The 27,728-nt window shown below is 46.2% G+C and overlaps 1 protein-coding gene across 1 annotated transcript; it reads right to left on the bottom strand.

Annotated features, from left to right (window-relative positions):
- Positions 1-840: 840 nt before the first annotated feature.
- On the bottom strand, positions 841-22,854 carry RNF122 (ring finger protein 122). The gene is made up of 6 exons (XM_074939947.1): positions 22,522-22,854; positions 12,467-12,623; positions 6,307-6,352; positions 5,099-5,140; positions 4,442-4,524; positions 841-3,301 (listed from the first exon to the last, which is right to left on the bottom strand). The coding sequence occupies exons 1-6, from the start codon at positions 22,544-22,546 to the stop codon at positions 3,187-3,189; spliced, it is 468 nt and encodes a 155-aa protein (XP_074796048.1). The 5' UTR covers positions 22,547-22,854; the 3' UTR covers positions 841-3,186.
- Positions 22,855-27,728: the final 4,874 nt, after the last annotated feature.

The raw sequence follows: 27,728 nt of genomic DNA, 5'->3' as shown, positions 1-27,728 counted from the left end.
TTGATCAAAACATAACACACACTCACTGGGTGGCAGGTGAGGCATCCCTGTACACGTCCATTCTTCTCATGCTGTGGCTGTGTTTGTGTGTGTGTCATGAGCAGACCACCTATGCAAGCTCATGAATTGCAAGACTTAAACATCCTTTGGTGGGGCTGGAAACAAGTAGCTGTGCTTAAACTCTGTTTTCTTACTGATCCTTAGTGGTATTCACCTTGTGGTCTGAAGAATGAGGATTCATAACCCATGCATTTTTGTCCCTCCCACTGTCACTGCAGTTTAAGAATATAAGAGCAGCCAGACTGGGTCAGACCAAAGGTCCATCTAGCCCAGTATCCTGTCTTCTGACAGTGGCCAGTGCCAGGTGCCCCAGAGGGAATGAACAGAACAGGGAATCATCAAGTAATCCATTGATGCCCTGTAGCCCATTCCCAGCTTCTGGCAACCAGAGTCTAGGGACACCATCCCTGCCCATCCTGGCTAATAGCCATTGATGGACCTATTCTCCATGAACTTATCTAATTCTTTTTTGAACCCTGTTATAGTCTTGACCTTAACAACATCCTCTGGTAAACAGTTCACAGACTGACTGTGCTTTGTGTGAAAAAATACTTCCTTTTGTTTGTTTTAAACCTGCTACCTATTAGTGTCATTTGGTGAACCCTAGTTCTTGTGTTATGAGGAGCAAATAACACTTCCTTATTTACTTTCTCCACACCAGTCATGATTGTACAGACCTCAGTCATATCCAATGAGCTTTTATTCAAATAAATGTCCAAGTGATGTCTAGATCATCCTAAGTTATTTAATATCCCACAGCAGTGAGTTTTACCTGTGATGTACATGTTAATAGGGCTGGGCAGGAATCCATTTTCCTGTTCTTTGAGAATTTAATATTTTTGAAAAAATTTCCTGTGCTGAATTGGGGTAAAGTCCATCTCAAATTTCTGAAAACAATCTTTTTTAGATCTGGTCAATTGAAATATTTCAATAATTGACAGATTTAATTTAAATTTGACTTTTTTAATGGGAAGTAATTGACTCTCAAAATGAAAATTTCAGGTTGTCTAAATGTCCTATTTAGACCTTGTTCATCTCAATTTAAAACAATTTTTGTGAATCAGGTGCCTTGTCAAACCCAACAGTTTTGCAAACACTTTTCATTTTGACAAATTGGGATTTTTTTGTGAAAACATTGTGAAAAAATTCCTGACCAGCTCTAGATGTTAACTTATTTTCAGCATCCAAAGTACTATGTTAACCATGTTAGGTGCCACCAGCAATGATGCAGCCCCACCAGTTACTCACTAGTGTGGGGCTGCTCCTGAAGACACCAGGCTGCAGGTGTGTTGATCACTGTCATTTAACGCTGCTTAGAGCAGGTCTTTATGACACAGTGGTAAATACAGCAACAGCCCTACAGCAGCATGCCTTATTGTTACTTACCCCTGTTACTACAACCACCAAAACCAATAAAATACAGGAGGAGAATACTTGGCTTTGCTAAAGCACCTCCCATCTGCAAACTCACTGCAATTAACAAATTGCACTTCATGTGCCCCTGTGAGATAAGTATCATTGCCAGTTTACCTAAGAAGAAACAGACAGAGAAAGGTTGTGGATTGCCCAAGATCAAGGAGGCAGAGGTAGCAACAGAACCTATGAGCCTTGATTCCCAGTTTCTTGTGCTGATCACTCTCTCTGCTCCATTCTAACTTCTTAATTTTATTCCCTCAAAACTCTGAAATATTCCTGAAATTTCCCAGGCTTAGTTTCAGTTCTAATGTGAATGTTTATGGAGGACCCCCCAATCACACAACTTAGTGTGTGTCCAAAGAAAAGACACTTCTTTATGCTTTGAGAACTTACTGCCAGACCCACCTTGCTAGCAACAAACATTCACAATTTAGACTGAGATGTCTTCAGTTTAATTATTGTTTTACATAAAACTGTCCATCCCCCATCCTCAGGGGTGTGTAGGAAGCCTGAGACAGTCAGGAAAGTAATACATACAAAAATATTATTTACAGTGCAACATAGTGGGGAGGAGGTGGGGGAATCCAGACTGGATTTTCCACCCATCAGCCCCTCCCTCTCCCCAAACTTTCTGCCTTATGCAAACAGTGACAGTTCACTTTCAACATACAAAACAGAATATTTCAGAGCGGTTTTACTGTTTTGCGCAATCTGAGCTGGAAGGAAATTCTGAGAGGTGACTTTAAAAACAAAATAAGAACAAACAGCCTCCAAGTTTAAATTAAAAATAATTCAAAAGAAAAACTTGCTTTGTATTTGAAACATCTCCAAACCATCTCCACCAGCTGCTCAAAGGTCTTGCTAGCCTGACACAAAGGAATATTAATGTCCAACATGGGGCATTTCCCTGCCCCCCAGCTGTGGTTCCCTAAACACCCCTCCCACTCTTGCAACAGTCCAGCTCTGCCAACAGGATCTAATCAGTCATGACATGCCCTCTGTGGCTTCTGTTTTTATTCAGGCCCTATGTAAACACTGACTATTATTTTTTAAGACAAAGAGATCCCATCAATGGGCCACAGATAAGAATCAGTACTGTGGTTCCAGCAGTCAGGGGACAATTCCTGGCTGGCTGTAGTAGAGCTAAAGCTTTGGCCTTTAGAAGGGACCTATGGAAGAGTTAAGGCCCTAAATGTAAGTTCTGGTTTTGAAAGAGGGTTATAGTAAACCTATTAAGAACAGCAGTGGCAGGTAGGTTTGAACCACCGTCCCTGGGGGGTTGGGGAGGAGGCTCCTGCCTTGCTTCCCACCCTGAACGGGGTGGTCTCTGCGAGGAATATCCAGTTTCAGAAGCCTGGTGCCAAGGAATCAGACGTCCATGCAAGATCAGCTAGGAAGGGGCACAATTAAGTCTCCCAGGCCCTTCATGCATCAGCAGTTTGACGCTCAGGTCCCAATGACCCCAGAGTTGGGCCAACCCCTCCTCCTCTGTGTACTTCACGAGGGACGGAGCTTGCTTTCCTCCTGCGCTCATGGCAATGGATCTGTCCCAAGGGTTACGAGGGGGCCATATGCCCATGGCAGGAGGTATCACGGGCTGCTGGCTTAGCAATCCACAGGAGAGGTGGGTGGAGGGGTTAAGTGCAGAGATCACCAGGAAATGGTCCGTCTGGATGGCTGTTAGGCTTTACGGGGGGAGAAAAAAGGCCCTCACACCAGCTCATCCAGGAGTGTCCCAATGCCTTGGTGGGGTTCCGTGGGGCCTGTGATGGGCTTGTTGCACATAGGACAGACACAGCGAACCTCCAGCCATTTCACTAGACACCTGCAGCCAAGAAACAGAGATGGAGGGGGTGAATTTAGGACAGAGGTGTCCTTCGCCAGCTCCCTGAGCCCACTACCCTCCTCACTGCTTTCCTCCCACGTATGGTATCATGGGTCCATGCAACCCAGCAGGCTCCTGCAACTGGCACGCGCCCAGCCAGATGGGAAGAGAGTCATTTCTCCTCTCTCTGCCCAGCTGTCCATGTGCCTCCCATTCTCTCCCTTGCTTATCAACATGCTGCTGTATGTTACCCTGGTGCCCCGCCCCCTCATCCAGGGATCCCAAAGCATGTGAGTGTGAGAAGGCTCCAGAGGTAGGAGAGAGCTTTACCTCTGTTCCTCCCTGGCGCTCAGGAGCGGGACAGTCCCAGGCAGATCTCCCACCTCACCCTTCCCTAGTCAGTGCTTCTCTCTGAACACAGGCTTTGCATGGAGAGGGGGAAGCAGTGACTCTGTGTTCCAACAGGGATCTGTCCCTTCCTGGAGTCTGGATTCCCTGCTCCCGCTCATGCAGTGGAGGGGGCTGCAGAAATCAAGGGGACCAGCTGCAAGTGCTGATTTAGAAACTCAGTCCGAAGGCCTGGAAGGGACCTCCCATGTCTTCCAAGTCCAGTCCTTTGCTATCGCAGGCAACCCCATCATATAATCCCGCTCAAATTTACCAACATCTTAAAACAAGCCCTGCACTGTTTATCCCCACTGCTCCTAGTGGGAGGCTGGTCCAGAGCCTCACTCCCTGGTGGCTAGAAACCATCTTCTCATGTGCAGCCTAAATTTATTCCTGGCCAGTTTACACCCAGCCGAGATGTGAATCCCCAAAGCAAAGACAGGCTGAGCCCTAATGATGGGAGGAAGTCTGTCCTGGCTCCCCAGCTGGGTTAGCATAGGGCTAGAAGGCAAAGGGGTGTAGCCAGGTGACTTGTGCACATTATTATCCAGCTGGCTTAGAGCTGCTCTGGGCATCTTTGCCATCCTGAGAGGGGAAAGGACCAGACATGGGCCCCTTACCACCCAGGAGCTGTATGAGGCATGGGCTGGGCCTCTCTCCAATCACAGGCATGAGAGGCATAACTGAACACTGGGCCTTGGGCCAAGCTGGGGGCACAGAGCAGGCTCTGGGCTGTCCTTGGCAGCTACTCACTTTCTGTGGAAGGCATGTTGGCATGGCAACACTCCCAGCTCATCTTTCACTTTAAAGTCTTCCAGGCAGACGGCACAGGTCTGCTGTGGGGAGACAAAGGGGGGGGGGGGAGAAAATGAGCCTGCAGAACAAAGCATCACACCCACAGGCACCAGAGAGCCCAGACGGAACCAGCCGCACACCATCACCAGCACCGCTTCTCTTTTGCTCCCTCGGCATCTCATTTCACACAGCCAACAAACAGCCCTCGGAAGGGAAGCTTGCTCACTGATAACAGGCTGCATTGGCACAGGTAGGGGCCTACCTAGCATCTTTGTCTCCCAGAGCCACCCAAATGACCCACAAAAAGCATCCTCAGCATGACACAGGCCTTGTGTGGGGTCACACAGTGACTCAGTGATAGTCCCAGGTGGGTAAGCTGAGCTCTCTGGGCTAGTGAATGTTCGTCTGACCTCGAAACCCCATCTTGTTACAAGATACCAGTTTCGTTAAAAGGCATCTGCTCCCAGGCAGCGAAATTATCATAAGGGCTCAGGTCCTGCTGGACCTCTCTCTTATCCTTCAGGTAAGAAGAGCAGAAAGAAAAGGGGCTTAGAGGGGGGCAGCAATCCCATGAGGCCTGTTCAGGTTAAAAATCAGAGTGGAGGCTGTCCTTACCCCATGCAAATTTAACTTCTTGGCATCACCTTTCAAGACCACCTGTGGGAGAAAAGGGAAAAGAAGGAGGCAGAAGCAGTTATCAAAATGACTGGTGTGGTTATTTTTAAGCAAATTTTGTGCTTGTGAAAGTTGTCAGCCTGACAGTGCTAGAGACAGAAGGCCTCTGTTTATCCAGAGAGCAGGCAGTGCACAAGTAGCAGCAGTGCTAACTAATAACGGGCACACAATTCTGCCAGTCTGAGCTTCGACTCAGGATAACCCCAGGACTGGGAGAGCAAGGCGGGCTCCAGGTCAGAACTGAAGTGCATTGACAGAGCGGTGTGTGGGGAGCCCTGGCATGGAACAGCAAGGCAGGACTTAGGAACTCTAGGGCTCCCAGAGCTGGAAAGTAAGGGACCTGCAAATCAGGATTGAGGGGCATTGGCAGAGCAATGTGGGGGAGACCAGGCCTAGAAGAGAAGAGCAGGCAGCAGGTCAGCACTGAGGGGCATTGGCAGAGCTCTGTGGAGAGGCCTGCCCTGCACATTCCTGACTCCAGCCAGCAGTGACAGTCCCTCCCTCTCCTCCCCAGAAATAAAATCCTTTTGCTCCCTTTTGGACATTTGACCTTGGACAAAGAGCCTCTGCAGTGGCTGGTCTTTCCCCTGCAAGACTGCCTGGGGCCTATTCCCCTGTTGTATATGATTCCCATTGTAATCCTGACTGGCTTTTTCCCAGCACTGGCTTTGCTTTGGCTCTTTATTCAGTTCAGTGGCATTCTCCAAGCTGAGAGCCCAGCACTAAACCACCCTGGGCATTCTCCTTCAGACCCAATATGCAGCCATGCCTCAGCTCTGTTCTCTGTAGGTTCTCAGATCCTATGCACCACTTGCGTCTCTACTCTGAAGGCCTGGGAGGTAAGCTCACAGGCCTTGCACTGGTCTCCCACTCAGGGGTGAATTTCACCCTCTTGTGAACAACAGAGCTGTACTGAGACCCTGCCTCTAGAAACGAAGGTCAAGCTATCTGTTCAAATCCAGCTCCGGGTCAGCAGTGACCTCAAGTTATTCCCAATGATGGCTTTTTCTGGTGTCAGTCCAGCTCCTCATAGAAAAGTGCATGGCTCACAATCCCCTCCCCTCACTAGCACTAATCTACATGCTTGTAAATATCATAGGCCTGCCGTGAAACCATACCGAAATATTTAGAAATTAGCCACACTTTACCTCCTTGTATCCAAATCTTTCACTCTGTGCCTGATGCCGAAGTTTGCTGGTGAAGGAAAAATAATATATTCTGTCATAAAACATGCTTTGTGAAAGCCAGTTGAGGCTGATAAGGTACTCGAATGCAAAACTCAAGCTCATAAAACTAAGGAAATACAGCATAAAGCCTACATACATCATCCCACACAGACATCCCCACAGACACACACCATCCATCCCCCCTCAGACCCAAACCAACTACAGTTACTGGGACCCAAATCCTCAGAGATATTTAGGAGGTTGGTACTCCCATTGATTTTGGGAGTTAGCTGCCTAAATACCTTTGAGGATGTGGGCCCAAGGTCACACCCAAACCACCTTTATTCTGCCCTTCATTTGATTCCAGTGATCTTGTGGGATATGGGAATTTTCAGTTGGAGAGGACCAGGAAAGGCCATCAAAGCCTGAGCAGGACAATGAGAAGGTCAGAGACAAGTCTGCTTTCTCTGCTGAGCTATATTGTTGATGCAAATCTGATCTAACTGCACAAGAGGCATGAGGGGAGTTTGGCTTGGGGCTCTATAATTGGATAAGATTAGACTCAATCATGACCATCAGCAACTAAAAGTCATCACCTCCTGAAGGCTCTTTGGGATTCTCTAAGAGGTGACCTTTGTCCACCTTGAGGTGCCTATATCAAAAAGAAACATGGCCTGTTTCTCACTAAATGGCCCCCTGGCTTCTGGTTTCAGCAGAGAAGCCAAGAACTGAATAAACCAAGGAGAATGAGCTCCCTTCTTCCAGCTCCTCCTGGAAGGGCGACCAAGGAAATAAAGGACAAAGCTTATTATTAAGGGACACCAACCCACAGAGATTTATTCATAGTGCAAAGTACATTGCAATTAGAGTGAATGGGCCTTTTCATAAGAGACTCTTGGGCAGTCAGTCCAGAACTTTTCACTGACCGTATATTCAATATTTTTTAAAAAAAGAATTCCTACACTTCTTTAAATCAGTTCCAAAAAAAAAAAAAAAAATCAGATGAGATTTTCAGCATTCATATTTAACAATTAAGTAGCATTTATGAAGTGTTTCAGACATTCACCCTGGCACTTAATAACCCCACTCAGGGAAGAAGCATCAGGTAGGAACAGTGAGACGTATGGGTGTCGTAGAGTGTTGAGCACTCATAATGGGAACCCATAAAGCTGGACACAGATTTTCAAAAGCTTCCTCTGATTTGCGGAGTTCCCATGTTGGGGACCCCAGTTTGAGATGGCTTGTGCCTTTCAGACACACTGAGCACCTGCATCTCCCACTGACTTCAGCTAGAGCTGTTAGAACCCAAAGTCAAGCCCAAGGTGTCTCAAGTTGGGCACCCGGTAACAGGCAGCTGAAGATAGTGGTCACTTTGGAGAATTTTGGCCTTAGTGTCTTATCCAAGGCCACAGACAGGAAGCCATTTCTGAGGTGGGACTAGAACTCATGTGTACCCAGCTCCCAGATTTGTGTTTGGACCATTATGCCAGGCCTGTCCATGATCCAAATAAAACTGAGACAACGTCCCTCCCTTCACTCCTCTGCAAGTGAAAGCAGCTGGCACACACACTGCTGCAGGGAGGGTATTTATTCAGGACACTAGTCTGCTGTTGTCCAAAGGCAGCAAGTTCATTGCTAAACAGAGCACAGCATCTCCCAAAATACCAGCAGGAACCAGAGGACGGGGCCCGATAAGATCATGCAGCCTGCGGCCCCAATTGTTTCACTTAGGAAGTAGTGAGCGCTCCAGGAAGCACTGTATTTCCAGCGTTCTGCTGACCTGTCAACAGCAGCTCGGCCTGGCCCCAACCTCGGTCTGATGGGGGAGCAGGGGAGGGGGAGGCAGCACTGTCCCAAAACTCCAGTGGGACGTTACACAGGGTGGTGACAAAAAGAGATCCCTGACCCAGTGCAGGCAGCGGATGGCTTTGTTCGTTTCTCCTGCACCCCTGGCTCAGGAAACATCACCCCCCAGTCCCACCGCGATGAAGCTCTCATGGAAAAGCCTCTTGGCTGAGGGATACCCTCCCACTATCTATGCTGAGCATCGCAGGAGCCTGGAAAGTCTGTTACCCCAGCAACTGAGCTGTGTCTATAAGCTGTGCTTCTCTTCCCTGAGCACTGCCAGCATCTTGCAAGCTGTTTGCCTGCTGTGCCCAGCCACAGATGGGGAGGGGCCTGGCTTATAGACACTCTGGGAGAAGGGAGGGAGGATGGTTGGGTGAGAACGTGTGGTAGGGCCAGATAAGACACATGCCCCATCCCCATAAGGACAAAGAGCTCTTCCCAGCTTACCCAGAAACTTGTTTTATTTTCCCATGTGTTCCTCTCTTGCTTTGATTTATGCAGAGGGATTTTATTCCCCAGAGGACGGGACAGGATGCAGCACCTGGTCCTCGACAAGTTCCTGTTTCGCACCTGTCTGTATTACAGCTGGGCTGGGTTACCTCACTGCTCTCCGACCACAGAGCATTGCGCACATCTGCAGTCCCCCTTTGAACCCAGGAAGTCAGAGTAGCTGCTTTCCTCAAGTTGTTCAGGGAGCCAGTGTCACAGGATCACCCATCCACTGCTCTAACTGGATACAGAAGCCGGGATTCTATGGCTTGTCCTGGCTTCCCCCTGCTGAATAATCACTGCTGACAAAATGAAAATAAACCCCCACGTCCCTACATGTGCAAGAGCCACCCCTCCCCATGGTTGACAGCAGGGCTGTTATCCTATAGTGCCCAGACATGGGGTGGAGGGATGGAACACAGCACATACTTGGCCAGCGTGTTACACATGGGAGGTTCTTACTGAGCCATCTCCTGTGTGTATGACTGGCAAGCTGGGGCTGGCATGAGGCTGTATATTTATCTCTGTGGTTCCTCTCGCTGGAATTCATGTCTCTCTCTCTCTCTCTCAGAATCTCAGCTCATTCCCAGCCTCCAAGTGAATGTTAGACAGCAGAGGCCTGAGAAGGGCCCCTCACACATACAGAGCATCCTTTATGTGCTGTAAGCAGGAGGGGAGTAACAGCTGCAGGAATGGCTTACTATCAACCAGAACAATTTCCTGGGCAGCCTGCCTCCCCAGTGCCCCACGCGTGCAAGCCAGAGAGACAACCAGGCTCATTATCCAAGCTGTAAAAAACCCAGGTCACTCAGTGCCTCCTCCAGACCCAACAGCTTATTTTTTATAATTAATAATATTAACTAAATCAGTGGAGCGAGGGAGCAGCTGAGGGTGGGGGACAAGTTCCAGAGCAGGGCAGGGCAGGGCACGGCTGCTTGGCATGAGCTAGCACGGGGCAAGGGTACTGTGTCCACAGCGGTCTCTCTGGCAGGGTGGGCATCAGATCTGAGCCTGTGAGAGGCAGCTGCTGTGCTCCCTGCCCCCAACAAGATCCCACTGCAGAATCCAGAAGCTATGGGGCATGGCAAAAAGGCAGATATTACACTGCCAAAGGCTGCAGAGTTAGGTCACGGGGTACTGGGAGGGGACTGACTCCCCCTCTCTTATCGGGGAGCTTTAGGTTTCCTGAAGGTTTGGTCATTCCCTTGCAAAGGACAGACTCTTTTAGATCCATCCCACACAGCACGTTACAATTGCAAGATTGAGGGGCACTAGCAGAGTTGGGGAAGCTGAGGGGGAGCCCAGGATGGAAGGGCTGCAGAACAGGAGGAAGGTGCAAAGTCAAGCTGGACAGGGTCTCAGGACTGGGACAGCAGGGGCTGCTGCAGGGTAGAAGTGAAGTGCATTAGCAGAGCTGGGTGGGGCCCAGCTGTGGGGTAATGAATTCAATTTTTCACCAACCCACTCAAACTTTTCTAGAAATCCCAGTTGCTGCTAAACTCGAGAGTTTAAAAATAGCCTTCTTCCACAGGGAAGGGTACTGAAAAGACACATCCTCCCCCCTTCCCCTATAAACAATACATCAGTCTTGCTCGGTCACCTGAATAATACCGCCCCCCCTTCCTGTTCTGCTCAGTCCAACTCCCTTACTTAGATGGAGCCCTGCAGAGACCAGGATCCTGGCTTGGCTCGGAGCCTTCGCAGGGAGTCGATTGTTTGCTCCTTGGGGAAACGAGGCGAGTGCTCTTGGCAAATGTTTCCCAGCAGGCTATGGACATAAACAGCAGAGAGGCAGCGGCAAGCAGTTGGCTCAGAGCAGGCCTAGACAACATGGTGCTGAAAATGCCCAAGCCCTTCCACATTCCCGTGTCTGCTGTGGCTACCCTGGGTGGAGGTACGAAGAAGGGGGGAGTTCCTTGTCCCATTTTTGCCAGCGCAGATGCAGCTTAGATCTCAAAGTGGGCTGCCAAAAATGGAGGCACCTAAAATCAGAGGCTACTTTTGGGGAAAAAAAAAAAAAAAAAAAAGGCCTAAATGACTTACCCAAGGTCTAACAGTGGCAAAGTCCAGATGTCTTGATTCTCAGGCCTGGACTGAGACCACTAACCCAGTCTTTCCCCATGCTGTTCTGGGCATGAGCAAGTGAGTTTGCCTGGTAGTCCATACTGGAAAACACCCTTTCCCTTCTGCTGTCTCCCCATCATATTACTCGGCGGTGGGAGGGGCTTTATTTGGAGCAGGAGAAACTGTACTGGGCCAATTAACAGCTGCTGTTCCAAAAGGTGACACATGGAAGGACCAGATGACAACAGAAGCCTCCATATGTGGAAGGGAAATTGCTGCTCAGAAGCTGCTTTTGATACTTGATTTGCTGGGGCAAAAATCCCCTCAATCCTACCAGATTATTTCCCCCGCTGTCCTCTCCCAGCCCTCCTCCCAAACGCCATCCCTCCTCAATGGAGAGCTTTCCCAGCAGTGCCAGGCCTGGGTAAACATGGGGTTAATGCTCATAGATTTGTGACCATGACCAGCCATGACGCTCAAGGCAGACGGATGGGCTCTAGCGACACAGAAGAGATGAAATTATTCTAATAGGTTTAATAAAAATAATAGATCTCAGACTAGGAATGGAGGCGACAGGCAGCTTCTGGGAGGCTAGTCAAAGCTTCTAAAAATAGTCCCAGATCCTCTGATGATGCCATCTGCAGAATTCCCCTGGTGCATGTCAACACAGAGGTCAGGTCTGCAGCAGGTCTCTTCCTCCTTCCCTGGCTCTGTAACCCCAAACACAAATCAGCTCTGCGTCTAGCAAGCAGTTGATTGTTTCCTCCTTGGCGGGGAGAGAGCTGGAGCGACTGCTCTTGACAAATGGTTCCTAGCAGATTACAGGGTGTACAAGGGTGGGGAAGGAGGGATGGTATTTTTTAAGGGGTCACCCCTAAATACCACTGTGGTAGAATGACTGTATGATTGCGGTATGAATGAGGTATACAACAGCCTCCGGTTATAATTTGCAATGGGAAGGGTGTTACTTCTGCTTCCTTAAAGGGACTTGGAGGTCAGCAGAGCCAATGGTGTATTTTCCCCTCACACAAAGGTCTGCAAAGCCCATGAAGCTCTTCACTGGTCTTATTCAAACCATACGTTTGAGGGCTCTTTAAAGCAAAACACCAGTTGCAACAGCCCAGCACTCAGAAGCAACCCTACAATAACAAATCAGAGCGCTCAATGCAGGGCTCGTAAGCAATCCTACGATAACAAACTCCTGTGTTTGTGTGCTGGAGGAAAAATTTGCTAATGCAACATTTAAGGCATTTGTGGTAGCCAAGCAGAAAGACAAAGGAACATATAGATCTTTGTATTATATGTATATAAAAGTGACTCCATACAGTGGGGCTGTTCAGTGGGTTTGTCTGGGATTCACCCCAGTGGGATCCCACTAGGCTCAGTGATCAGTGAGAGTTTGAGGTTGCTAGGATTCTTCATGGGAGCTCTTAAAACAAGGGTAAGTTAGTCTGAGTCAGGGTTAGTCTGAGTCAGGGTTGCCAACTATCATGGATTTTATCATGAGTCTCAGGATTTTCTTCAAGACCCAGCTCCTGGTGACATGTGATTATGTGAGACTCTCAGCTTTCACCTAAAAAAATTCCACTTGGTCCCCCGGGCCCTACTGTCCCTTAGACCACCCAAAAAGCAGCTGGGGGTGAAACTTTCCCAGGCTGGAGCCCTGAGGTCATCTGATAGACAGGCTCCCCTGTATCCTCCAAGCCAGATGCAGGCAGAGCCCATTGGGTCCCTAGCTCACCTGATGAAGTAGCAGCAGAAGATGAGGCTGAGCACAAAGACAAAGATGCCGGTGCCGAAAATGACCATGTAGATATTCAGCGGTAGATCCTGGAAGGTGATGGGAGGCATTGTGCACGATTTATTGGTATAAATCAGCCCCAAACCACAGAAGCATCCTTTGGGGAGAGAGAAACAGCCTTTAGAATGAAGAATGGAACAGAGAAAATGGAAGATCAAATTTACCCTTCTTAGAGAAATGCAACTCTCTTTCCCCAAATTCTCTGCTTGGGGCACAGACAGCGCAATTGTAACCCACTGTAGCATTTGTGTTGTTCCTCTTGTTACATCCCCCAGCTAGACAGCCTGGCTCTTTAACTCAAGGTGTAAAGATTAATGCTTCTAGCTTTGGAGATCGCCTTTCAGTTCCTGAGGTGTTGGCCATCACACCATGGTTATGGCTTTAATCCTTAGTGGGAAGGAAGGGAATCTAGCTAAGCTGGGCTCCAGCCACTGAACAGATACCTTCGTGGATTCTCCTCAGACACATCATGCACCATAATGGGTAGCTATGCAGAAGAAAGTGACTAAGAGGAGGGGTATACTGCAAAAGGAGGGGTATTCTTAATTTGGGATAGCGAACAGCGGTGAAGACACAGCAAACCAGATTACCAGTTCAAATTTAAGCCTATAGGGCAACCTGGAGTTGACCCTGAGCTGCTAATCTGAGTTAAAAGCCGTATTGTCAGGTCTCCACTGCTAGTTTAAGCTGAATTAGCTAACCCCAGTTAAGAACACCCCCCCTTTTTCTTTTTTTTTTGCAGTGTGCACAGGTTTGGAAGGATTAGATTAAAAAAAAAAAATAGGTAAACGTTGATTTCATCGCCCACATACAAACCAAAGAAAAGTTATTTCCACCAATAATACTACTAATTTAGATAGGCAAAGTAAGAAAATCCTGTTTAAGAAATTATTAGAGTTAAAATCCAGTGACCTAGACTTTTGAATTAGGCTGGTTACCAATGGACTAGTGAATGAATAGTAAAAACGGGTCAGAATTGACTTAAAGAGATTTACTTTGTATTTTTTGGCATGTGGCGTCGACAATTTGTGTTTTAACAGTTTATAAAGCTTTAATGTTTTGAATCTCAACATCGATGGTCATTAAAGAATGTTCTGATGCCCCCCCCACCATAATTTCTCACAATTGTGAAAATTTAAAATGGGTAAAAAAAGCTTAAAAATCAGCCATTGATTCTTATCTGTCAAAATTATAAACAAATAAAAATCAAATTCTGCCAAGCCTAAGTGCAGGCATACCCTATGTAAGAATGGCCTCTGCTCACAGAGCACCTCTCTGCTCCCCGTTAGTCTGAGTCCTCACGGCTGATTTCACTGCCTCAAAGTATGCTTTCACTCCCATTAGCCTTGTGGGGCCAACACCGCCACAGAAGAGCAAACGGGAGTCTTGCTCTGACACAAGCATCCACTAGAGAGGATCCAGTCCAACTGCAGAAAGTTTATTGTGTCTTGTAGAATGAAGGACCCTGCTCTGGAGCTGTGAATGAGTGTGTGAGAGAGAAAAGAAATAGCCTTACTATGTCCTCTTTACAAAGTCTCTTTTATGGCCATTGCCACATCTTTAACGCAATACCTTTATCTCCCGGAGATCTTCCCTCGGGAGACTCGAGACTTGTTAGGGCTCCTTGGGGATTGCCTTAGCTGAAGGCCACCTTTGTTCTACCTCAACTGGATTCTTGGTGTGACACTGTTCTTAGCACGTTCCCCCTGACCCCCAAGGCCAGAGATTTCAGTTCTGCAAGTCAATCTTTGGGTTTATGAGCACTGGAGACTTGCCCTGATTTCAGCAGCTGGTGAAACCCCCCAGCTTAGATGGGATAAACTGCTAAAAGCCAGTTTGCAGAGGTTAGCTGCACCAGTGCAAATATTATTGTTATTCGTTTTTATTTGTATTGCAGCAACGCCTAGTGGGCCCAATCATAGACAAGGGCTGCACCGGGCTCGGTGCTGTACGAACAGAACAAAAAAGAGACAGTCCATGCCCCAAAGAGTTTACAAGCTAAACAGCAGCTTTGCTTGTCTATACGAAGGGTTCGCACTGGTGCGGCTACACAGCTGTCTAGAATCAATGCAAACCTCTGGTGTAGAAAAGGCCTTAGTTTTGCATCAACAGTGCAGACGCTCCAGTGCAGTCCTGCAGAATGGTGAGTGCTTCTCTGTCATAGGTGCTGTCAAAAGAGGAGCAAAGGGGACACCATCCATTTGCTTCTGACCTATGCTTTTCTCAATCCCAGGGGAAACTGATTTTTATAAAAATGATCATCCTCCTTCAGCATCTTGGACTAAAAGCATCACAGCCAGGAAGCCAGGCTTTGGAAGAAAGACAAGCACATACTCTCTATCTCCATAGAAATACACAAACTCCCTTCCTAGTCCAAGGGCACAGTAGAAAAATGCTTGAAAAACAGGGACAGTCGGCATGTGTCATTCCAGCCGTGTGTTAGCGCACAAGAGCCAGAAACGGAAATTGACTAGATCCTTCACTAGATTTCTGCTTCCAAGCCAGGAGTGGGGACACACTCAATGGGCCTGCTCCAAAACCAACTGAAGTCAAGGAGATTTTTTTCAATTGACTTCAGTGCTCTTTGAATTAGGCCCAATATTCCCATGTGTACCCAGATACACTGACCAATGCAATCCTTCTGCAGGTCATCTTGGTGCTAGAGGGTAGGATGGGATTTTACTTCTCTATCCAAATACATTCATAGGCTTGTTTCCTTAGGTTCTGGAAACTCAAAGGACCCACCAGGGATGCATCTAGTTTGGGACTAGAGCCAATGGCAAAATCACAACTACTATTCCAGAGGCATCAGCCCAGGAGTCCTAAATGGGGCACAGCAGGCTCTGGTAGGAGGGCAATGGTAAAGCAGGGGATTATAAACCCAACCCTCTCAAGGAGTGGGGAGAGAGATGCAGTTCAAACAAAGAGAAGAATGCAGGGGAAAAAAACCCAAAGCCAGTGCAGACTAACTCCCCTGGAAGCTGTTAAAAAACAAGATTCTGCCATGAAAAGGCACCGGCTTTGTACTTCAAAATAATGCTGACCAAATGAAAAGGGGAGCTTTGATTTCATTTTAGATCGTGCTCAAATGGGAATTTAAAAGGACAGCAGTTTCTGAACTGAGGCCCCATCTGTGTTCTCAAGTGCCTCTTCCTCTCCCCTTTCCGCTCCAGCACCCTGTGTCCCTGCTCTGCTGAATCTCATTAAAATCCTCCTAGAGAAACATGGCTTTAATTACAGCCAATTAAATCCCCCTTCCCTCCCTGCAGCCTCTGATAATAGGGTGAAATTTCCCCTCTGCCATTAGAAACAGAGAGGGGCAGGGCAATTGGTGGAGTTGTGGACAGTGGCGCATGAGCACAGAAGTCACAGGAGAGATGCTTTGCATGCTCCAAAAGCAGCGCCATCTCCCTCCAAACCAGACTCCCATAGGAGCAAAGCAGGAGGCATGGAGAAGCGGAGCTACAGCTGCCTGGAGACAGCGGCATGTGTCTAGTGAATGGGGAGGGGTCTGTGAGCTGGGACTCCTGAGTTCTAGTCCCATCTCTTGGAGGGATTGTGAGCACAGAAGGGGACTGGGAGCCCAGGCTGCTGAAGTGAAATCCTGGCCCCCTTGAATTCAATGGCAAAATGCCTGCTGACTTCAGTGGAACCAGGAGGTCACCCTTGGAATCCACTCCCTGTTCTTCGACGCATTCACTGTATGAACTTGGGCATGTCACCTCACCTCTTGTTTTACCCATCCTTTAAATAGGGATGATGCCACTTCCCTACCTGCAGAGGAGGACTGTGGGGTTGTGTAATCAACAGCTATAAAGCGTTGGACAATCCTGGGATGAAAAGTGCTACGGAAGTATTATTAATTAAACAGTAGTTATTCAACAACATTCAGCTCTTCCTATTCTGAAGTCCCAGACATCCCCCCATAGGAGGTATTTATTAGTTCGGTAGCACAGTAAGCATGCACAATGCTTGTAAACACATGAACACAAGGTTCCTATCCTAAAGATCTTACCTTCAAAGACCAGATTCTGCAACCGCTACTCACATTGCTGCTGCAGGGAGGGTCAGAGCCAAATACTATAGCTAGATGGATAATTATATGTTTGGTACTAAAATTTGTAATGATACAAATCAAGATAAGGGCCGTCAAAGTTCATGCTTCAGGGTGTAAACTGAACCTTCCATGGGTTAGGAATGAAACTCCATATACCATCACCTTTGTGTACTGCTAGCTAGGAGCTTTATAGGGCATCTTTTTTGCACTGTTTTGAAGCATTGGGTATTCATTGAACCTGATGGAACAGTGATCAAATCTGGTATGACAGGAAGCAGGTTACTTGACTGTATGGACCAGTGATCTGTTCCTGTATGGGAGGGGACAGGATACTGGGTTATATAGACCAGTGATCTGTTCCACTACAATAGGAAACAGCATTTATCATATTGGGACAGGCCTATCTAACTCAATATCCTGCCTTTTTTTTGTATCAGAAGAAAATACATCATCTATCTAGTCTCCTTTGCCACTTCCTGTTGGACTGAAAAAGATCATAAGCTCTCTTGCCATACTGGAATAGAGCAATACTCCACATTTGCCAACATCCTACTCTCTAGATCATCAGGGGCAGGAAAAGAGATTGGAGAGAAGTGATCTCTTCTCACTGTTCTGAGCAAAACTAATCAGAAATTATCAAAACATGATTAAATCACCCATCAAAAATAATGACACAATGGTGGTACCCATTGTGGCCATATTTAACTTAAGAGTCCTCACTTGGGTTGCAGGCAGTGGGGCAGCTGTTACTGGATACAGGAAAGCCCATTAGAAGTCACCCCCAAACAGTAATGACTAAAGATGGTAATAATGGGCCATGCATACGTAAGAAACAGGATAAAAAAAATAAAAGTACACAACCCAGCAGAAGTCTACTTTGAAGCAGTGAGCTATTTTTAGCACCTACTGCAAAGTGCTAGCCACTAAATCCTGAGAGTGTCTCTGTCAAAGATTTTCAGACAGAATTTGCTACCCAGTTATATGAAGTATCTCTCTCTGGCAGTCTGAGATCTATTAGCGACTCAGAGGAAGGATATGGTTAAAGTCACTAGACTAGGAAACAGGTGATCTGGGTTCAAGTCTCAGATCGGTCATAGACTCACTGTGTGATCTCGGGCAAGTGACATCAGGCCATGTGTTCAGCTCCTGTTTTCATGCTTCCAGACAGACTTCAAAGAGTTTGGACTCCCCTCTGGCTGGGGAGTTGAGTATGAAACTCCCAGCTCATGGCTTCTCTTGCCTTGAACCCTGAAAGTGGTGACTCTAAAGGGGTTTTTTTGCATCTGCACAATGTAAAACAAACACCTGGGGCAGTTGCAAGCGGCCTAGTTGTATGGCAGGTTATCATTACTCATCTAAAGATGATCTGGACTTATGAGCAAGCCTCTTGAGTAGTTAATTAATCACTCATTTATGATGGGGTGGGAAATCCTCATCATAAATAAGTGGGCCCAGAGCTGGACTCAAAACGAGAGAGAAAAGAGAAATGAAAGCCAGCTACAGGGGCTCTTGATTATGTGCATACAAAGACAGGGTGAGCTAGGCAAGGACAGTCCATATAATAATAGGAGTACCTGGCTTCTTATTTATGAAGCCCAGACAGACCTCAGAGAGCTCTTAAGCATTAATGGTGTCAAAGTGAGCTTCCCAGCAGGCCTTCACCTACACTAGTTTTAACTGAGTCAGGGGACCGGATACTAACGTTGTTCCAATGTGTAGTCTAGATGGGACCTTGCCTTTGCTCCCTTTGGACATGTCGATAAACACACACCCTTGCACAGAAGCTCCGCTTCTGGGAGCACATTTCCCTGGTTCCAGTATGGCCCCATGCCTGGGGACAAGCATAGGAGAATCATGCTCTGGCTACTGACTATTTTCCTAACATTTCCCACTGGTGGCAGCAGCAGTGGGAACACTAGGGTGCACAAGGCACCACCGGCAGCTGGCATTTAACCACCTTGCCATCAAGACCTGCTCCAAGCAGGATGAGTGACACCGTAGTTGGAACGCATGCCTCTAAACTAAGATTCTCACTGGAACTAGCAGTGGGTGTCAAAACTACAGTAGCCACAGTGGGAAATTTTAGGAGAGAAAGGAGAAAGAATAAAACCTTAGTAACTATCCCCCCACTCCTGTTCTGAAGGAAGAAGGGGACCTTGCTCTCCAGCGTGCTCTCCAGCCACAACACAGCTAATTTTAGATGCACCCACTTTGCAAGTATCATTAAAAACAGGCATGTAGAACCCAAGAGATCCAGTTAGAAATGCCAGAAAGGGAGCCAGCCAGACTTGGAGGTAGTGTCCCTTTCCAACAGCAAACTAGAGTCCTAGGCTTCATCTAGACTCCGATTTTAAAGGTGCATTGTTGGAGCACGTTAGGTAAAGTTCTAAAAGTGTAGCCTAGCCGAGGCAGCATAAGCTTTGACACATGCTAAACTAGTTGAATAATCACCAAGGCTCCTCCTAATTCAAACATCATGCCTTTAAATTCTAGCCGAGACAAAGACCTTGTCCACATGTACACCTACGTTGGTTCACGTAAATCCAATTTAAAAGCAATTTAGATGAACTGGTGCAAACCCCTTTGTAGACTCTTATTTCAGTTTAAGAGTGATTTATTTAGGTTTATCTTAAATCAATTAGGATTAGGTTTAGGTTTAAGATTAAATTAACAAAACCCTTCTTAATTCGAAATAAGAGTATTCACGTAGGGGTTTGCATCGGTTTAAGCAAAATAGCGCATGTTTGTGTATAGACAGGATCTGCACTTGAACTTTTTTAACCAATCATCCTCTGATGAGGAAAGCTCCCCTCATGATGTAGAAGCCACTGCTCCATTTTGCGGAGGAAAAGCTTACATTTGTATAGGGCCACCACAAAAACAATGAGCAGACAGCAACAATCTAATCTGTTTCCCAGAGCTGTGCTGACAGATCCTGGCTCACAAACCAGGATGCAATGAGACAAGCCATGCTAATTTTCAACATTTAAAGGCAACACAAGGAATTTTTAAAAAATAAAAATTTGTTTGCGGAGGTTAGAGGAGACCAAACTTGTTAGCACAGGTGGGAAATTTTCTTCCCCCCCCCCCCCCAAGAGATTCTAAGAGGGAAACTACGGAGAAAAAACAGCACTTGACGCTGTCCCTTCAAAGTTACTTGTCAAGGACAAGATTTGCATTTGCTAGCACGTATTTAGGCATGAGATCATACAGAGTCTAAGTGCCAGATTCACTCCCGAGCAATCCCAGTGACAATGATTTTAGCCCCAGACATGTATAGGCCTGCAGATGAGAAATGGACAGCAGAACCATTGCAGGATTGGGGGCCTACGTTTGCAATTATAGCGGTATGGCAGGATTTCCATTGACTTCGCTGGGTGCAAGAGTCTGCATGCACTGCCCCATCCGGAAAAGTGCAGATGCCAGGGTCCAGCCACACTGATCAGAATCAGGGCTTTGAGCAAGTGGAGACCTTTGAGCTAGCCTCACCCCACTTACTGTTTAATGAGATGAATCAGAAACTCAGCCAGTCATTAAATAAACATCACTCCCACCCCCCCAGTAAAAAAGGTACACGCTCCACATCTGTAAACAGAATGCAACATCCATTGCAGTTCTTGCTCTGATGTCAGAAGACTTCTAAACACGTGCATTCCCCCAAACCAGTCATCTCTGTACCAAGCAGTGCACAATGGGGGTCATGGCATCCCTCCACATAAAGCTACAGGTAGGTGGCTTGTTTGACTCTCATTTACCCACTAGTATCTCTCTCTCTGACAGCATATAAATATATAATTCAGTATTCTGTAAATAGTTCAACAAGAAGCAGAATATTTGATATATTTATAAATAAATAATGGAAGTTGGAACTCAAAAGTTAACTGTAGCATGCACAAGCTGCTACAAAATATTCAACAAACCTTATTTACGTTGAAAGGTCAATTTGTCTATCAGCGTTTAGGCTTCACACACCAAGGCCCCAATCCTGCCAACACTTATGCTCATGGTTAACTTTAAGCACGTGAGTAGTCCCAAAATTCAGAAACCAAGCTGCCTAAGATTAGTCTCCTAAATCCATGCTTCGGTTCCTGAATAAGAGTGGTCTAGTTTTCAGCGTTTCCAAGCATCCTCAGCCTCTGAAGCCAATGGAGCTGGGGGTGCTCAGAACAACTATATCCCAGTCTCTGTTCTTTAGGAGCCTAGATATGGATGTAGGAGGCTAATTTTAAGCACCCAGGTTTGAATATTTTTCTCTGATGTCTTTATATGTATCTTATTTTAAAGAGAATGCATTCATTCAGAACAAGTTGGCACGTAACATATGGCAAGGCCATTGGCTTCCTGTCCCCAAAGCTGCATGAGAACAGGCAGTATATGAAGAGGTGTTATGGAAGAGGAAGCCACTGGTTGCATTATATTTCACTTCAAAGCCTGCAGCTCTTTCAGAAATTTAAATAAAACTGACCTTTGTTACTCAACTATGGTTTAATGATAGAATTCCCAGCACAATTTTGAACTACTTAGTCATAAAAAATGGTTTATTATTTTTATAAAAAACTCACGAATATACTTGATTTTGTCTTCATGTCCCTTTTGTATGTTTAGCACAATACAGTGGAGATACAAGGCCCTGTCTTGAGTCCTTTTTTTAACAGGTTTATTCCCAATTTGTGGCCCCTTGAAAGGGGGAATTTCATTATAAGCAGCATCAGAAATGAATGCATGGCAAATTAATTTAGTAATTGGCTTCTATTCACTGGAGCTAAGCAGGATTCACTGTACTTGAAATAAACTGATTCTCTTCCCCACTCCCCTTCCTTTTCCCTTCTATTGTCTTTGAGCACATGGCCAATCGACTGTGTGTGTGACATGTGTTAGTTAAATTTCATGAAACTATATACAATTAAGGGAGGGGGAAACGCAATGCAAACTAGGCTTAGAACAAAAGCCTCTTGAAATAATTGATCCAAGCTCAGCCTGAGTAGGTCCAAGAAAGGATTCTTCTTGTAATTAACCACGTTACATACAAAGAGCATTTACCATCTGCTAGCTATTAAAACCACAACATCATCTCTCTCTCAAGAAAAAGGAAAAAAAAAAAAAAGAGGAGAGAGAGGAATCAGACTAGGAAAACAGCAGAAAAGGAATAAAAAGTTTCTAAAACTAAACTTAAAAAATTTCTATAAAACTATTTAGAATTGTATTAAAGGTACTTTGATATTTAAAGACAACAGAGACCCCCTTTTTTTTTTTTGGTAAAGGAAAATAAAAAGCAGCAGTATAAGCAAATCTAATTTGGTGGCTGGGGGGGGTTTGCTGATCTTTATTAGCCACAACAGAAGCTAAATGCTTCAAGAGCAATACCATATTCAGCTTTGTTTTTAATGGAAGCTGTGTGAATGAACTGGCTCATCTTAGTAATTGTTTAACAATATTAAAATTAACCACATTCAAATTCTTACTATAAACTCCAATCACAAATGGATGAAGGGGAAAAAAATCTCAGATCGACATGAACAAGTAAATTTAACAATGTGAGTGGGAAATATATACATTTTAACTTAATAAAGCTGGAAAAATGAATCACTAGCAAGGCCAGCTTTAAACACAAAGAGGAAAGTGGAAACAAAGCCTGAGCTTGCATCTCACATGCTTCAGCAGATCTCTCCCACTCCAGATCTGTAAGGAAATGACAGACTTTTTTATCTCTTTAAAATATCTCTGGATTTTGTTTACAGAGTCAGTCTGCCTTTATAAATAGGAACAGCTTCCCACCCCACCATGTAATACAATGAACTTGGGCACAGCTGGTGTCCATGTGGGGAGGGGAACCACTTTCTCTCAATACAAGGAGACTTTGCATGCATGCACGCACACACACACACACACACACACAACTAGCACACGTGCACGCACACACACACAACCAGCTACTCACCGTTACACCACTGAAATGGGTGCATCAATGAGTCCCAAAGTCCTGCAAGGAAAAGAGAAATAGAGAAGAGGATCCTTTCACTTGCGGGGATGGGGAGTTTAGCAGCCCTGGAAAGAGCTCTCTTCTCGCTACCAGCAGTCCAGGAAACAGGCTTGGTGGGTTTGTAAGTGACAAAAGAAAAATCCCAGAGCAAATAATGATAGAATTGCAGAGAAGGAAAGTTGATGGTTTGGGTAACAGGGGCCTGTTAGTTTGCTAGATCCTACAATTGCAATTTACAAGCAGCTCTTGCTTAGGGATTGTCTCCTACTCTCTGATACATTTCTATAAGGCTTAGAGTGACAAGAAGCAGCCTCCCCCTTCTAGCTTGTTAGCCACACACACAACCAATCACAGCCTGAGCTGCATGCCTTATTAACATACTTTCCTTTTAAAGGGTTGAGTGTGATAGGCTGGCTTTGAAGTGTCTCTCCAGCCTATGGTTTTCAGGCAACAGGCAACGTGTGCTTTTCTGCATATGGACTTAGCTAATCCAATGTAACTTTAAATTTATTTTCAAAAGTCTGTTAGTGAACTCAAACACAGCTGGGTTTGTCTTTCACAGGTGTGAGGGTCATCAAAGAGTCCGCTAAGAGTTAATGATTAAAGATGCATGTTTCTACAAGGGAGCTAGTCTGCTTTTTAGGGCATATACATCCTAAACAGTAGAGTAGCTCCTCTTATTCCCTTTGAAGGTCACAAATTACAATACTTCTTAGCATTTACACCGGGCTTTGTATTGCCACAACATTGTGTTAACACTCATTAGACGTCACTATACCCTTGTTATGTAGAGATTGGGAAATCAAGGCTTGGGGTATAATGGAAGTTACTTGTCCAGGGCCATGCTCATGAAATCAGAGGTAGAGCTCGGATTAGAATTCAGGAATCCAAGGCTCCTTACCCTGGGATGAGGCCGTTGGCCCACGCTCAGACTAACTTCAGTGCGGTGGAAAACTCTCCTATAAATAATAAATATATTCTCTCTCTTGAGCCCCAGAAATCTTTATGTAGCTCACAGCTTTGTGTTTCACATCCATTGCCATGCCTCCTCCAGGATTTGAATCCAGGCCAGTCACACCCACAGGCCATTTAATGTGCATAGCCATAGCTACAGGCGGAGGAAGAAAAAGTTTGAAAGGACGTGAACTGTGAACGTCATGCTTCAGGGAGTAATCCAATCTCTAACTGATGGTGGATAGGAAAAGACTCATATGCCACAATAATCCACTATGGGGTTTCTTGTCCTGCCCTCTGATCAATTGGTACCAGCCATTACTGGAGACAGAATAATGGGCTAGGTGGACAACAGGTCTGATCCAGTCTGCAAGTTCCTATGTTCCTCTCTCTCTATTTCCTTATGGTTTTATTGTATGGTTTTACAGTAGTGGTGGATGAATACCTAAACAAAAAAATCCGCCCATCTCCATTTATAAATGAATTGGCTGTGGTGGTGTTCACATCCGTTAGTGTTTTCTTTCGCTGATATTCCAGCAAACATGCTTACTGGCCGGAATGATCCTGGAAATAAGTGGCTTTAAGAGAGTATCAGAGAATAATCTGTGCAAACCAAATTTGACGTATTTGTCAACATGAATCTCAGCAACAGAAACCTGATTTTAATAGTTAGACTCATCCAATCAGGGAAAGAAACAATGCCATGTGATCTATGTGTCTAATCAATACTAACCACCACAGCTCAGTTTGTGGATCTCTGAACCTCATCAGATTGCCTATGATGGGCCCATTTGAAAAATTATTTAGGGAATAATTTTCAATAGTAAATCAATCTGAGGCAATTGTAAACTGCTCCTGGATAATTTGCAAACAGAAAAATAGGCAGAAGTCAGTATATAAATTAGTCTTTCAGCCCTAAGTGGTAGCCATTCACTGATGCCCCAGCCTTGTCTGCACAGAAACTTGTATCAGTGTAATTTAACCAGTTTAGCTAAACCAATGCAAACCCATAGTGTGGACACTCCAATGTCAGTTTAAGAGGGCCTTATTTAGATTTAGCTTAAACCTGTTTGTAATTGACTTAAATTAAACTGAAATGAGTCCAATTTAAACTGAAATAAGAATGTCACATAGCCTTTTCCACTAGTTTAACAACATACTACAAGTTAAACTTGTTCAACTCTGCCTGTAGACAAGTCTAGAGACCTGCCAAATACATTTAATACAGGCTACCAAAAAGGCAATACTAACATCACTTGCTTGCTACTAGTCAGTTGAATTTGTCCTCATGCCCTACCCTTGAAAGGTTTTGTAGCCCATGTCCACTTCCCCAAGCTTGTGTGTGTGTGCGTGAGAGAGAGTGCTTACCCAAAGCAATGAATCATCTTTCTCAACTGTCAATTTCAGACCCAAATTTCCCTCCCCATCTCACACTCGCCTGGTATTATCTCAGCTTCTCTGCTCCAAATTAGCAACCCCAGAAATGCTGGCTCATGGAACTAAGGTGACATCAAGTGTTTTTTAATGCAAAAGAGAAGAATTCCTTAGACTGGAAGTTCTTTGGAGCAGGGGCTGTCAGTTCAGTATATGTGTACAGTGCTCTGCACAACATTGATCCCCGAGTGGGGCCTCTAGGTGCTACTGCAATGATAACGTCCTAGTTTCCCGTTTCTGTCCCTCCTGACTTTCCTTGTGCCATTATGTTTGGGCTCCTGTCTTCTGTATTGTACACTCTTGGCTCTCAGATCAGTCACCATCAGGCAGTGATTCTAAGAGGTCAGTCGCTCTGGGTACCACTAGGGGTTTAGAGGGACCACATCTGCTCATAGCTTGATACGTTCCATACCTTAGAAAGGCTAGTAGTCACCCAGCAGAGCCACACCTCCTCTCCTGGAGTGGCAAAAGTTCCCCTGGCTATAGAGAGATTTGCAGACAAGGCTCAGCAATAGGCCCTTCTTGCTGCACCATCCCTCAAACCTATTCCTCTGGAAGGCATTTGGGCAACACACCTATGGCCTGTCGGAAGTTACAGGGGCTCAGCATCAAAATAACTCACGATGTGCTTCCTCCATTGACCCATGGCCACCTCAGGCTGGCAGAGCTAAGGTAAAGGGACTGTGAAGCCACTATATGGTTCCCCCTGGGGAGTTCCCCCAATTATGTCCTTGGCAGTCATTGTAACTGGTTCTATGCCATCTCCTGCAGGAGCCCTAGGTGCCAGGGGCATTCCTGGGGGAGGGAGGGAGGCAGCTATCCCCTGCTGCAAGTTAGGGCTGCTCTAACTTACACCAGGGACCAAACTATCCCCAAGTCCCTAACACAGGAGAGCAGAACGGATGAAGTAATGCTGTTGATGCTCCCCCATTGAACCTGCCCTTTGTCATGCTTAGCAGGCCTCTCTGTCTTTCCACCAGCTGAAAATCTGAGCATCCCCTTTGTCCTCAGGCCTGTCTCCTGTCTCCTGTCACAGCACCATCCACCATCACAGCTGCATCTGTGATTTCACCCACTGAATTAATTTGCTGATCAGCCATCATACAAATTTCCCCTTGTGTCCCACACCTCCCTGATCCTACAGAAAGGATGTGGACAAATTGGAGAGTCCAGCAGAGGGCAACGAAAATGATCAGGGGGCTCGGGCACATGACTTATGCGGAGAAGCTGAGGGAACTGGGCTTGTTTAGTCTGCAGAAGAGAAGCGTTGTGGGGGGGGGGGGGGATTTGATAGCAGCCTTCAACTATCTGAAGGGGGGTTCCAAAGAGGATGGAGCTCGGCTGTTCTCAGTGTTACCAGATGACAAAACAAGGAGTAATGGCCTCAAGTTGCAGTGGGGGAGGTCTAGGTTGGATATTAGGAAACACTATTTCACTAGGAGGGTGGTGAAGCACTGGAATGGGTTACCTAGGGAGTTGGTGGAATCTCCATCCTTAGAGGTTTTTAAGACCCAGCTTGACAAAGCCCTGGCTGGGATGATTTAGTTGGTGTTAGTCCTGCTTGGAGCAGGGGTTGGACTAGATGACCTCCTGAGGTCTCTTCCAACCCTAATCTTCTATGATTCTATGATCCTAGCTTTATTGAACAGTGGCCGTGCCCACAGTTAAAGGCTTAATTAGCAGCAGGACCCACAATGGGAGCCACACACCAGCAGGGCCCACAACACGTGCGGTAAAGTTACAAAATCAGGCAAGGACTTTTCAGAACATCGCCAGAGTCCTGTTCGACTACACAGTCTCCATTACCTAGGAGCCTCTGGAGCCCCGCCTGGCTCCAGCACATTCTCTGTTACCCAGAAATCCCTGGGTTTGCAGCCCAGAGCCACCACTATTGTTCATACTCTCAGTGCCTTTTCTGGGCAGTTCCTATGTGTTGTCCTACCATGACTTGGGGGGAGGGATAGCTCAGTGGTTTGAGCATTGGCCTACTTAACCCAGGGTTGTGAGTTCAATCCTTGAGGGGACCATTTAGGGATCTGCAGCGAAAATTGGGGATTGGTCCTGCTTTGAGCAGGGGGTTGGACTAGATGACCTCCTGAGGTCCCTTCCAACCCTGATATTCTATGAATATAGAGACTATAACCTGAGCCCTTTGGAGTAGGATACAACGCTCCCTTTCCAAACTCCTTTTTAAGGAGGGTTTGCCACAATTCCTAGCCCTCCTCCAGTCCCCCACCTCTCATAAACATCCCTTTCACTGACAAAGGGGGAAAGAAGCATTTCTCAATGTTTCCCTGGGAGCCTGATGGGCACCCTGCCAGCCCACTGCTTGCCTGGGTCCTCAGCCCTGCCAAGACACTGGGCCAGGTGTGTTATGGAGTCCCAGACAACCTGGCTACCATCCAAACAGAGCAAATCACTGTTGTATGCCTATCAGAGCCCTTAATGACATATTTTTACAAGAACCAAGTTCTAAATACAGAGAGCTGCCCAGCCAGCTAATGTGACAGGAAGTGGAAGAAGAATGGAGCTATATTAGGAACAGATGGACAACAACCCCTGGAAGCATTATGAGGCCAGTTCGATTCAGCTCTGAACTGTGATGTGTTTGTGGATCATAATATAGGCACTGCTAATTAGCCCTGTGATAGTGCTTTTCAGCCATAAATCTCAGAGTCCTTTACAGAGGCAGGTAAGTATGATCATGTCCATTTTAAATAATGGGGAAACTGAGGCACAAAGGGTTTTCAAAACCCTCCACCGATTGCAGGGTCCTC

Source organism: Natator depressus, chromosome 26 (genome assembly GCF_965152275.1).
Source record: "Natator depressus isolate rNatDep1 chromosome 26, rNatDep2.hap1, whole genome shotgun sequence".
In the NCBI taxonomy this organism is placed as follows: Eukaryota; Metazoa; Chordata; order Testudines; family Cheloniidae; genus Natator; species Natator depressus.
The sequence above is the reverse complement of the archived record's forward strand: the minus strand, read 5'-3'. Positions and strand labels throughout refer to the sequence as shown.

Excerpts from the sequence above, each read along its gene's own strand:
- RNF122 (XM_074939947.1), bottom strand. The coding sequence starts at position 22,546 with ATGCACCCATTTCAGTGGTGTAACG. Across the intron at positions 5,141-6,306 it reads AAAGATTTGGATACAAGGAG|GTGGTCTTGAAAGGTGATGC; the intron begins GTAAAGTGTGGC and ends TTTCTCCCACAG. Across the intron at positions 3,302-4,441 it reads CAACATGCCTTCCACAGAAA|GTGTCTAGTGAAATGGCTGG; the intron begins GTGAGTAGCTGC and ends TCTTGGCTGCAG.